The 12,761-nt window shown below is 44.7% G+C and overlaps 2 protein-coding genes across 3 annotated transcripts in view; one reads left to right on the forward strand and one right to left on the reverse strand.

Moving 5' to 3' along the window:
* The window catches only part of agk (acylglycerol kinase), a 47,580-nt gene extending 39,383 nt beyond the window's left edge, over positions 1-8,197 (reverse strand). The window contains exons 1-12 of the mRNA XM_084334589.1: positions 7,962-8,197; positions 7,224-7,263; positions 7,017-7,096; positions 6,843-6,918; positions 6,017-6,142; positions 5,486-5,580; positions 5,101-5,170; positions 4,886-4,965; positions 4,467-4,524; positions 3,474-3,621; positions 2,438-2,535; positions 2,091-2,161 (exon numbers count right to left, since the gene is read on the reverse strand). Of these exons, the coding sequence (XP_084190715.1) occupies positions 2,091-2,161; positions 2,438-2,535; positions 3,474-3,621; positions 4,467-4,524; positions 4,886-4,965; positions 5,101-5,170; positions 5,486-5,580; positions 6,017-6,142; positions 6,843-6,918; positions 7,017-7,096; positions 7,224-7,263; positions 7,962-8,071 (1,052 nt within the window). The 5' untranslated portion in view covers positions 8,072-8,197. The remainder of the gene's footprint in view (positions 1-2,090; positions 2,162-2,437; positions 2,536-3,473; positions 3,622-4,466; positions 4,525-4,885; positions 4,966-5,100; positions 5,171-5,485; positions 5,581-6,016; positions 6,143-6,842; positions 6,919-7,016; positions 7,097-7,223; positions 7,264-7,961) is intronic.
* Positions 8,198-8,689: 492 nt separating this feature from the next.
* The window catches only part of nup205 (nucleoporin 205), a gene marked incomplete at its 5' end in the record, with an annotated part of 74,698 nt that continues 70,626 nt past the window's right edge, over positions 8,690-12,761 (forward strand). For both annotated transcript variants that reach the window (XM_084334345.1, XM_084334346.1), the window contains 2 exons: positions 8,690-8,717; positions 9,526-9,668. In XM_084334345.1, the coding sequence (XP_084190471.1) occupies positions 8,690-8,717; positions 9,526-9,668 (171 nt within the window). The remainder of the gene's footprint in view (positions 8,718-9,525; positions 9,669-12,761) is intronic.

Raw genomic sequence — 12,761 nt, forward strand, 5'->3', positions numbered from 1 at the left:
CTCCCAGACACAATCGATGATGACCATGACCCTACAACCCTATGACTTTGTGAAGTTGACTGACCCCTACAGCAAACCCTTATGTGTAAATAGACAACGCGATTAATCTGTCTCCGTTTGACTGATTAGGTCTGGGACCTATTCAGGGGGTGGCTGTTGTGAAGGGCCAGATTAAACCGAATATATATATTTATTTATATATATATTTAATTGTATTTGTATATTCTCTAATATTCCCTGATATCCCTTGTATATTCCTTGTACAATATGCATTGAATATCCATTCTAGCCTACTGAACATCCCATAATAGTCTCCATTCTACTATTGGTCGAGACCTTGGTGCCAGGCTGCCATACCCCTCAGACCCAGTTCAAACGTACCGCTCGACATGTACGAACAAGTCCTAGTTCCGCGTAGGAATTTGGCTACCGCACCACTAATGGGACTATTTGTTCATAGTGCGTATATATACTGCGCTACTAAAGTAGGACTTTCTTTTCAGTCCAGTTTCTTACCCTCCAATAGAGTCACAGACGTAAAGCCTCCCCGCGATGCCACGTGTGGGAGTAAGGCCAAGTTCGGCCTACCATCGGTATTGAGACATCGTGTATATTAATATTTGAATAGTCATATTTGGCACTATATCGTCGAGTTGGACGTAGTCTATTAAGCTAATAATAGTCTGTTAATATATAGTGCTTCGTGCGGTGAGAATACTACCGTAGTCAGTACCCCATCGTTTCGGGCAGAGAACTGGCTGCTTACCCAGGGTGGTTGACCCTATGTGAAGCTGCACCCGAGGAGCCCCAGAGCCGACTAGCGAGTGGACCTGTATACCGGATTATTCTACCGACGACAGCCCGCCTTCCCAGGCACGGATTATGCTTTGGATACTTTGATTATTCTATGGATAAAGACCCCCGACACTACCGTGTGTTGGAACCCCCCCCCCTGGAGAGGACGCAAGGTGAGGAGACGCTCTGCAAGACGAGGTCTCTCCACATCTCTCCCCCGTGGACCGGAGAGAGCCGGCCCACAAAGAGTCCACCTGCTTTCATCTGTGGTCCAAGGATCGCCGGCGCATTGAACGGCACTACAGTGGGTTCACCTGGGATACCCTTGGCCGGACGAGGCAGCTGGATTCTACCCCCCCCCCTCCTACTCCTGTCGGCTTACAAGCGACCGGATTAACCCCCTCTAGTGTATCCAGCCTATAATCATTAAAGTATCATTGCTGTTATTCCTTAACTATTCCAGGTCGTATATTTACCACCTGCGCCTTCAGAGATTGGACATTATCTATTGATATACCGACGAATACTCCTTGCCATAAAAGTGCATACTATTTCAATTCATAAATGTAATTAAGTGATTAAGTGCTTATTCTACACACCATCGCTGTGTAGGAAATAAAGACCTGTTTCTAATTCGTACATTTGTGTTGGATCCGTTTCATCTACGTGAGAGTGTTCATGATAATATATTTATGCCGTGTACTGGGTGGCCGAATATTAAGTACAAAGGTAGTGGTAGTAAGTATCATATCTAGTAATACAGTCAGGGAATTGTACCCCTCAGTTACACATTACATTTTGTGACTGAAATCCACCCTGAATCCACCTTTCTACTGGGATCAGTTTAATCCTGATTTTTTGGATCAAAGTGATCCCAATCCTACTAAACGTTTTTGAACAACACATACTGAAGGTTTGATCCGGATCAAAACCAAGATTTGATTACGTAATCCAATCCGATTTCAGAATCCTTTTTTTCTTTTGAACAACCCATTTTCAAGATTTGATCAAATCTGTTACCCGAAATCCGATCGGATTACTTTTGAACAACTGGGCCCTGCAAACACAGCCGACAAGTCACCCAAAAATACATCAGTGGTCTTTTCAGCTAGGACCATTCAAGCTATGCTTATAGTGATCATCCAGATACAAACTGCCCACAAAAACCCCATCTCAATTCATCCTGTGATGCTGTGATGTTTTCTAATAAACTTGAAGTGATAGGCTCACTGCTATTTTAACTAGGGTGACGTGTGTCGTATGCATGCGTGCGTGTGTCGTATGCAACCACTGACCCAACGGTGATGAACTCTCCCACTGTTAAGTTGTCTGGCTCTGTGCAGATAATCATGGAATCCATTATGCGCTGAAAGAGAAAACGCATCGACAGAAGTGATGTCTTAGGGGTGAAAAAAAGATATTTAACAAGATGATGCCAACAACTGACACATCTCAAACCCTGCCCTGTTTTCTTGATCATCCAATCACAACTGTTGCTTTTTTTTTGCTGCTGTGAAGCACTTTGGGCTGCAATTATTGTATGAAAGGAGCTATACAAATTAAGTTTATTATTATTATTGGAGGATCAAGAAAAGAGGGGTCAGGGCTTGAGGTAAATTTAGAGGTCCATTTCTCTACCAACCATCTCCACCGGGTTTCTGTTGTGAGTTTGAATCGCCAGCTCCAATGTGGACAAGTTAGTCTCCTCCCACTTCTCTGGTTCTTCCACTTTTGGAGGCTCTGAGCAAACATACAGAATGGCAGAACCAAAGATACTGAATACAAGGAAGATGACATTCCAAGCTGTGCCAATGAGATGAACATGGAAGATGGAACAGTTCCTTCCTGTCTCCTAAATAGGTGGGACTTTTACACACACACACGGTCGCTAACACTGAGATCTTTGGACAATTCTCGATCAAAATAGTCTTCCTATGGATATACAAGTCAGAAAGGTTTCAATTCAGTGTAAGAATGTTCACAACAGGGCGGCTGGGTGGCGCAGCGGACATTGCGCTCGTCACCAACACAAGAGACACTGGGTTCGAATCCGGCTGTCGGCATTGCCTCCGGCTTGGGCCGGCCGTCATACTAACTCAATTGGCAGAGTTAGCGGGTGGAAGTCGATGGGTGGTAATCTGGACGTTGTGGACAGCGACTTCTACAGGTCGGTTGGGGCAGCAGAGACAGGAAATGGCGGGGGTAGTGTGAGCCTCCCACACATTACACCTCACCAATGAGAGTCCGCGCTGGCAGGGGAAAAGATGTGACAGGCTGCCTCCTCGTGAAGCAAGGCTTATCCTCCCTACAACCGGCCAGTGGGGGGCATATGCAAGCAACGTTCAAGACAGGGGAGGGGAGAATTGGCACAGCGAAATTGGGATGAGAGAAAAATAGAAAAAGACGATAAAAAAAAAAAAAAAAAAAAGTTCACAACACCTTCAACTTGTCAGAGAAGGTCCAATATTTACTTTGATTTCTATGGGACAAAATAATTCGCGACTTTCGGTCAAAACCTCTCCATCTCCCATTGGGGTGAATGAGGTCTGTGCCTGCAGTAAGCCAGCGCCTAGCATAACCCACATGACGCAAAACAGGAAACGAGATGGTCTGTCAATTACACATAAAAAACAATACTTATTATTAGGGATGCACCGAATATTCGGCCTACTACCTACCTTCAATAGGTGGGTAGTAGTAGTTCTGCAGCCGGCGCACAATGCGGTAGAACAGACTGGGCCTGGAGGCCGTCAGGGGGGACAGGTCAGGGGGCCGGAGGCTGGGAGCCAAGATGGACACAGAGGCTTCGTGTACCTGGGGCCACTCCTGAGGGACAACAACACACACACACAGTGAATTCCAAACAATCAGACAGTAGGGACCTGTGAAGGGCACTATGTAGTGAAGTTCTGTGAGGTGAGAGACTAGGCCCCGACACGCCACCACAGTATGTCCAAGTGACTTCAGTGATGACTATTTCCACTGTCAGACCCAAGGGAGAGCCTACTGAACTGATTTACTCAGTGTAGAAGATGAGCTGCCTGATCCCTATTGAACTGATCTTATTTGCCCAGAGAGATTCCCCATGTTATCATGATGGCGGTTTACACCCCCCTCCTCGGCAAACCCGACTGCCCCGTGTGACGTCATCCACAATGCTATGGCACGTCTCCAAACAAAACACCCGAAGGCTCTAATCCTCATCTCAGGGGATTTTAATCATGTTAAACTGGACAAATCACTACCAAACTTCACACAGTGTGAATCAACATTTTACACTTATTACTGTACATTTTACTGTATATTACTGTATATTTTGGCTGTATGTTTTAGAATGTATATACATGACTGTGATTTTTTTACTACCTAAATGTTTACTGTGATCTGTAGTGCTGAATTTCCCTCAATAAAGTACTTCTATTCTATTCCATCTACTGACAGTGTAGAAGATGAGCTGCCTGATACTACATACATTTCAGTTAATTATAAAACATTTCAGTTCATTATGAAACATTTCAGTTCTTTATGCCTGAATCACAAAATTATTCAAAAGCAGGGTGGGACAGCTGGTGATTCAGAGCTGAATCCAGGCAAGAAGACAAGTGCAACTAAAACCTACAATATGTAATGAATTGAATATTTACTTAGGAGCAAAACAACACTTAACTTACCCGTAGTGAGCTGAACCAATGTGCTGCTTTTGTCTTCAATGGTCCCAGGTACCAATATCTATGGGGAAATCAATAATATAATCAATCATTTTGATCAGGAAGTGGGGAGAGTCCCCGCTGACTTCCATCTGACCAGGGTGACTATTTTAATATGGCTACGTTCAGACTGCAGGCAAAAGTGTCCCAAATATGATTTTTGCTCAAATGTGACTCAGATCCGTTTTGTTTCATAACAGTGTGAACAGCACAAATCACATGGAATCTGATCTGGGCCACTTTCATATGTGGTTCCTAAAACAGATACAGGTCTGATTTGTTTTAATTAGCTGGTCTCCACTGCATTCAACTTAGCCTATTTGAGCACTAAAGCTTGCAGTGTGAACGTGGCCTATTTGAGCAGCCGATTCTGTAACTCTTACTTGCTAACGGTGGCGGCCACGTCTCTAAACGCTCCCCAACGGAGGCCCATGAGAGCGAAGACTGGCTGGTCTTTCTCCGACTACACATCAAAACAACAACACACACAGGAAGTTCAGGCAGCGCTCCAGAATAGTAGTAAATCACTCTTAATTCTGACGTCACGTCATTACAAAATGGCTATTGGGTAAAGGCAAAATGGAACGACTCATCTCACTTTGATTTGTAGCACATCCAGGGGTACGGTCTCTCCCCTCAGAATGGAGAGAGTAGCTGATGTGATGTGTCTGAGGAGAGTCCAAGAAAGAGAGGTTACATATAATTTTTTTTTCAAAGTAAAACTTTCAATTTACATACTTCATAAAAACATGAACAGAAGATTAAACATAAACCCACAACAAAAAAGTATTTATTGTACTGTAATGTGTATGATTGTTGTTTACCTGTGCACTCACCAATACAAATTCCAATCAATGTTTAATTTAAATGGTAATAAACTATTGAATCTTAAAGCAACGGTTGTGATTGGAGGACCAAGAAAAGAGGGGGGAGCTTGATGACGTCTGATGAGATAAGACTATTGGTTTGGATGAGGTACTTACTTGACCTGGTTGTCGCTGGCGAGATGAAGACTCTGACTGAGGAAGTTACGATCGCCCAGTGGAATGAAGCCAATAGGAGTTCTGCTGAAGGTCTCCTGTAGTTGAGAAACGTCCAGCAACGACACCAGTGGTGACAGATGAACAGGAGGTACACAAATAATGACAAATACTACATACATAATGTGGCAATTAGGAAAACACAAGATATAGAATAATGAATAGATTCTTCTTCTTCTTCTGTGGACAACTACCTCGCGCTTGTTGCCCTGGATGCTTGTTGCCCATGGATGGCTTTAGGACAGTGGGCTGAGAGGACGTGCTGGGTGGCGATTCAATAAAATTATGTTTGGGGGGGGGGGGGGGCAACAATTACTACAATTACTATAAGTGCTCAGAGAAAATCAAAAGCAGACGACACAACCAGTGTGGTCCAACAGCGCTTCTAGCCAGTGGCTCATCATGCGAGACGGACATGCCGGTTCCCGTGATTCGTGCTGATGCGTATGGTAATGTCGGCCCCCTCGTGCTTACTTCATCTGCCCTCCGTAGTAAACCAGTGATGACCTCCTGCATGGTCCCGTCTCCTCCAGCCACTATCAGCATATCTGTCTGTTCCATGAACTCCATCAGTTTCTTAGCCTGGCCCTCATAGTCCGTCTGTTAAAGATTAACAAGATAATGTTGTTAGCTCAACGATGTCAAGTACAACATGGACCAACAGCTCTGATGTTTTTTTTTTTTTTATCCTCTCTCCGATTTTTCTCCGTTTTCTCCCCGTCCCAATTTAGTCGTTATGCCAATTCCGCCCCTCCCCTAACTGGTTGTTGTGCGCATCTTCTCCTACTGGTCGGTACAAGGGAACCCTGAAGTCATCCACACGCTTCCTCCGACACGTGCGGCGACAGCCAGTGACTCTTTTTTCACCTGGCAGCGAGGACTCTCATTGGTGAAGTGTAACGCGTGGGAGGTCACGCTGCCCTCATCAAGTCCTGCCTCCGCTGAGCAGGCGCCCAGACCTGACCTGTAGGTGTCGCTGTCCACAACGCCAGATCACCACCCACGACTTGCCCTCCCCCTAACTCAGCCAAACGAGTTAGTATAGCGATCAGCCCAAGCAATGCTGACTCCGGGAGTCGAGACCGCAGCCTCTTGCATTGGTGACGAGCGCAATCTCCGCTACGCCACCTGACCGCCCTCAGCTCTGATGTTCTATAGAAAAACTGAACTGTTTACTCAGAGCCTGAATTACATTTTAATTTGACATCATTATTCATGAAGCTGTACTTGAATCACAAACTAATTTAAAGCTAGTGAGTTAGGGAGTGAATCCAGGCAACACGAAAAACACCAGTGATACCTTGACTATCGTGATCTCCACACCAGCCAGGTGTAAAATAGGAGCAGCATTCTTTTCAAATAAATTATTGGCTTTCCTGGGAAGAGCAGAAAGGAGTTATTAGAAACAAACATGACAGGTGATGCAGGCAGGACTAAGTAAAGTGACCGTAGCTTTTTAAATCTATTTTCTTACCCACTGCAAGCCCGAGGGTTTAAGATAACGGTGGCTTTCCTCAGCTGCTCCTGTGGTGCTATCTGTTGACGGCCAAATTCCTAATATGGAGATAGGATTTTCAGTCATTTAGGACGGCAGACGCAGTACTATAGTATCATACATACCTAACATTAGACTGGTGCCGGCAAGAGACAAACATTTTGTACAAATTAAGTCATTTCTTACCCTAGCCAATAGACAAGCCTCTCTTCGCAATAAACTGTCGCTGAAAATAGATGACAACAAAAACAAATACACATAACATTTACATTTAGTAATTTAGCTAAATGTATCCAAAACGACTTGCAAGTTCTGTACAACAAGTCAGCAGGAAATGTACAACTCTGGCAGCTAAGGCTAAGTGACATTGTTTGTCAAACAGTGTCGAACTTGAGTGCTACACTTAGCATAGTACTTAGGGGTGGGACGATACATCGATCCAGATCGATACATCGATGTAATTATCAACGATCGAATCGGATCGATGCGATGTAATAAGATCGATTCATATCGATACTCTTATTTTGAAAATCCTGTGGCGAGTCTCATAACTGATTGTGTTAAATGGGCATATGATATCATCTCATATCGATCGCAGGCACCTAAATCTAATCGTATCGTATTGTATCGTGAGAGACTTTGTGATATCGGCAAATATCGTATCGTTGTCCAAAGAATCGATATCGTATCGTATCATGATGAAACTGGTGATTCCCACCCCTAATAGTACTGTACTGTAGGTAGTAATATAGGCTAGGTAGATTACTTAGTGCATACTAGTAAAAGACAGTACAAAAGTTAGTACAGAAACATGCCTATAATAATGCATTCAAATAAATCTAGTGCTTCGTCATTCATTACACTGATGATTTTCAACTGTCAAAATATGAGGGGTCTGGTGATTTGAGGAGATAAGACACCTACCACTGTTTACCATACAGCCAGTGTCCCCCGTAGGACAGAACGCATACAGCAAATGTGGACTTCTTCCAATGATTCCGTAGAGTGCGAAACACCTTCACAACCCGAGCCATGGTTGTCTATAATACCAGAGAATGTCTTCTTGTTCAGAGTTACTACTGCACCACCGTTATTCGTCTTATAACAGACGGTTTAACACGTAGTTTCAGTCCAGCGGTCATTTCTCCATTGCTGTCAAATTTCGCATGGAAACTGTAGTGTTACGTACTAAATTGTCCCACTGTTCTGCTGCGGCAGAACAAGTTCCCTCTGATGGTTCCTCGTACTATGGCGATGTAGTTATTTCACCAATATTATGCACAATTCTTGACATTTTCGTCAGAAGTAATAGCAATGAAAATATAGTATAATTTTTCAAGATACATTGAACACATACTATGTGTTATGAACGCCAACTGAGATCGTGTCCCCCTGTTTCCTTGTAAACTACATTTCCCATATACAATTAACGTGAGCTAAACGAAAAGGGGACCTCGCCTGAAGATATGATTACAGATTAAAATATCCATTAAGGTTTATTGTGACTACTTACCGTATACATGTAATTAAATCGTATTGACTTTGAATTCCCGAAATATGAATGTGAATGATTTTTAAATGCTCGATGAATTTAAATTCTACGCCGGCGCGCGGCCAGGTACTTCTGGTCCAAGTTCCAATCCGAGTTTATCATGGCGGCGCAGATGGCGGTAAATTCGGGTATGAGCTATATCTTTTTTAATAACTGGACAATTGTGATACTTTACTTTGATATACATTATAATATATTCGTCATTCAAACACGCATACCTCTGTTGTTAACTACTCGGTCCATTTAATCTCACAGCGATAGGCCACATGTTGATGAATCTATCAAATTCAAGCATGAGCGTGTAGGCTAATTTAGCTTCGGTGCTAGCATGTTAGTGACGTTGGGATAATGAAATAATAATTTCGAGAGATTGGTGACGAGTATTTTATTAAGATAACGTTGTCGCTATGTTCTGTTCGCTTCAAGACTATGCTGGCTTGTCAACAGCGACATTCTAAACGCGCCCACGTGTATTTCCTGCTGCAATGTTTGCTAATAAACGACAGGAAATTACCTGGGCCAAAACTGTTCCCATGGCAACGATATTATTCTGAAAGTCTATAAAGGTGAATGAATGAGAACTTTATTTAACAGATTGCAGAATGGGTACAATACAGTACGACTCAATACACACTTGTATTGGGGATGCAGACCAGAGAAAGACGTTTGTCTTGTTTACATCAGGGTCCCCCATTTTCAATTCATAGTGAAACTTGGTTGCTAGTACCTTGCCCACTGTGTCTACTTAGGCTAGCTACTAAACTCACGCTAGCAAGTAGTTGGCTACTAAAACAACATGATTCTACCAACGTGGTCAGTTGTTTACAATATGTAACGTATCCATGACATCAACACTCCAACCTCCTGTCACACAAGTGACTAAATGTAGTGTTATCAGGCATGATACTTGACTGTCCATTTCCCTTTACCCACTAGGTGCCAGTCTGTGGGGACCGCTGAAGGAGCTATGGGAAACTGTAGAGGGGGCAGTATGGAGGAGGCAATCGGAGAGTGTTCACCTCCTCGATCTGCAGCTGAAGAAACACAAGCCACACTTCCTGTCACTCTACAAGAACCCTGTAAGATGCCGTCTCATACACATTCTTGTATAATTAGACTTTTGAGGACTGTTGATTATATTAATTCCTTAACGACAGGGACACACAGGACTCCCAAGGGCCAGGAAGAGCATCCAGTTTCCTTTCGGTGCCCCTGGTTAACCGGTTGTACTGTTCAGACCGGCTGCGACATGGCGCGAAGCTCTGCGGCTTGTGATCTTCAGTGATGGTTTGATTTTCTCTGTGAGCCGTGAGCACCTCCTAGTACATGTGATTGGAGCAGAGGAGCGTAACCTCTTATTGACCGACATGGAGAAATGGCTTTGGTGTGAACAGCCAGGCTCCTGCTCTACTGTTGTGATCAGCCAGGCTCCTGCTCTTCTGGTGTGAACAGCCAGGCTCCTGCTCTTCTGGTGTGAACAGCCAGGCTCCTGCTCTTCTGGTGTGAACAGCCAGGCTCCTGCTCTTCTGGTCTGAACAGCCAGACCCCTGCTCTTCTGGTGTGAACAGCCAGGCTCCTGCTCTTCTGGTGTGAACAGCCAGGCTCCTGCTCTTCTGATCTGAACAGCCAGACCCCTGCTCTTCTGATCTGAACAGCCAGACCCCTGCTCTTCTGGTGTGAACAGCCAGATCCCTGCGCTTCTGGTGTGAACAGCCAGGCTCCTGCCCTTCTGGTGTGAACAGCCAGGCTCCTGCTCTTCTGGTGTGAACAGCTAGGCTCCTGCTCTTCTGGTGTGAACAGCCAGGCTCCTGCTCTTCTGGTGTGAACAGCCAGGCTCCTGCTCTTCTGGTGTGAACAGCCAGATCCCTGCGCTTCTGGTGTGAACAGCCAGGCTCCTGCTCTTCTGGTCTGAACAGCCAGACTCCTGCTCTTCTGGTGTGAACAGCCAGGCTCCTGGCTGCTCTTCTGGTGTGAACAGCCAGGCTCCTGGCTGCTCTTCTGGTGTGAACATCCAGGCTCCTGCACTTCTGGTGTGAACAGCCAGGCTCCTGCTCACTTGAGAATTGACACTTAATGGCGCTTCAGGGTCCTGTGTGTCTCTGGTGTTATCTTACCTCTTGCATGCCTAACCTCAACCCTTATCTTAACCTATCTTAATGTTGAGTGTCCGTAGGGCTGAACGATTAATTTATTTTAAATCGAAATCGCGATTTGGAATGATGCAATTAGCAAATCGCAAAAAAAAAAAAAAACGCAAATTATAATTTTTTTACTTTTCTTTTTAAATTTATTTAACCAGGAAGTCCCATTGAGATACAAGATCGGTTTGGGAGAGGGAGGTAAGGGGTTTTAGATTGTGTTGTGAAGTTTAGGGTGTTTTCACACCTGTAGTTTGTTTGCTTTGTTCCGATTCAGGGAGACGCAGGGACTATAATGATACAATGTTGCACTTGTCCCTTAGTTCGTTTGTGTTCACACGGCTGTGTTAACAGCGGACCAAAACAAACGCACACACGCGCAAGCAAACTGTCACTCATTGGTCAGATTTTGGGGTGTGCCCCCCCCCCCCCCCTAACCATGAATCTCTGCGTTAAATTGAAATGTAATTGTGATGTAAGTGGTTGCAGATACGGCTGTGGGGGTGCTGGAGACATGATCGAATAGACTTGTATCCGCCTGAATCTCCTGAACACGGCGCGAGCCATTCCTAATCGATCAGAACTAAATCGGCAGCGAAAAAGCCCATTTTAAAGCACCTATTCCCCATGCACATGCGCAGAGTGCCCACGGAGTCTGGACGACGCGAGATGACGCACGAATGAATGTGGACTATTCCATCAGAGGGGGGAGCTGCAGCTTCGGTGGTAATGTGAGTGGCTACAGACCGCTGCACTTAAATATAAACATTAGTCTACCTGGAGACTCAATGAGGTTATTGTAGATGTCGCCATAAGACGCGTCTGGCCATTTAGTGGGATAATTTTTTCATTATCCTGTTCGGCTGAAAGGACACTGGCCACCGGAGCTCCCCCCTCTGATGGAACAGTCCACATTCATTCGTGCGTCATCTCGCGTCGTCCAGACTCTGTGGGCAATCTGCGCATGTGCATGGGGAATAGGTGCTTTAAAATGGGCTTTTTCGCTGCCGATTTAGTTCTGATCGATTAGGAATGGCTCGCGCCGTGTTCAGGAGATTCAGGCGGATACAAGTCTAGTCGATCATGTCTCCAGCACCCCCACAGCCGTATCTGCAACCACTTTTACATCACGGCTCTCATCCACATTCATTCATATGTTACGGCAAGTGAGTTGTGTCGGTTTGTTAAGTCGATTGCATTCTCACAGCGTACGAGTCGCGTCGGGTTCGGTTGGAAGTGCGCCGAGACCACCCTCTCTAGGTGGTCTCGGCCCGCTTGTTTTGTTCCGCAACAGAATGCGATTGCTGTGTTCACATATGCCCAACTGAACCAAAATAGGGGGTTAACGCTCCAGGTTTCGGAACAACAGCTCCAAACGAGCTAGGTGTGAAAACGCCCTTAGACTTCAGAGAGGGAGAGTAAAGTACAGAAAAAAGGGTACCGTTGGGTACCGGTATCGACCCACCGCGTAGGCCAGATGCAAGCTGCATTTAAGCATTACATCACGCGCAGGAGTGGTTTGTGAACAATAAACCATGCCTAGGGGTGGTCGTTAGACCCCCCTAGGCATGGTTTATTGTTCACAAATCACGACTGCAAGTGGTGTAAAGCTTTTATACAACTGCCACATTCATCCAACCTTATTTCTATACAATAAACACACATTAATCGAAGATTTATTGAAAAAACCATCCGCCAGAAAAAGTAGTTCCCACAACTACAAAAAAGACAATTTGCCTCCATGTGGAAGCAGATCGGAAGTGCATCCAACCAACTAACACATCCAACTGTGTATTATTGGAATGATTATGAGAAGTTGCCTCATGTGGAAGCAGCTTGAAGTGCATCCAACCAACTAACACATCCAACTGTGTATTATTGGAATGATTGATTGAACATTTTATTACCAGATGCAGAATGGGTACAATACAGTACGGCTCAATACACACAATTGTTAAGGGAATGCAGACCTACTTTCCATAGAACTTCATTCTTAGATGCTTCTATAGAAAGTAGGTAAAACAAATTAAAAAG

Source organism: Notolepis coatsorum (assembly GCF_963971535.1).
Source record: "Notolepis coatsorum genome assembly, chromosome: 18".
NCBI lineage: Eukaryota > Metazoa > Chordata > Actinopteri > Aulopiformes > Paralepididae > Notolepis > Notolepis coatsorum.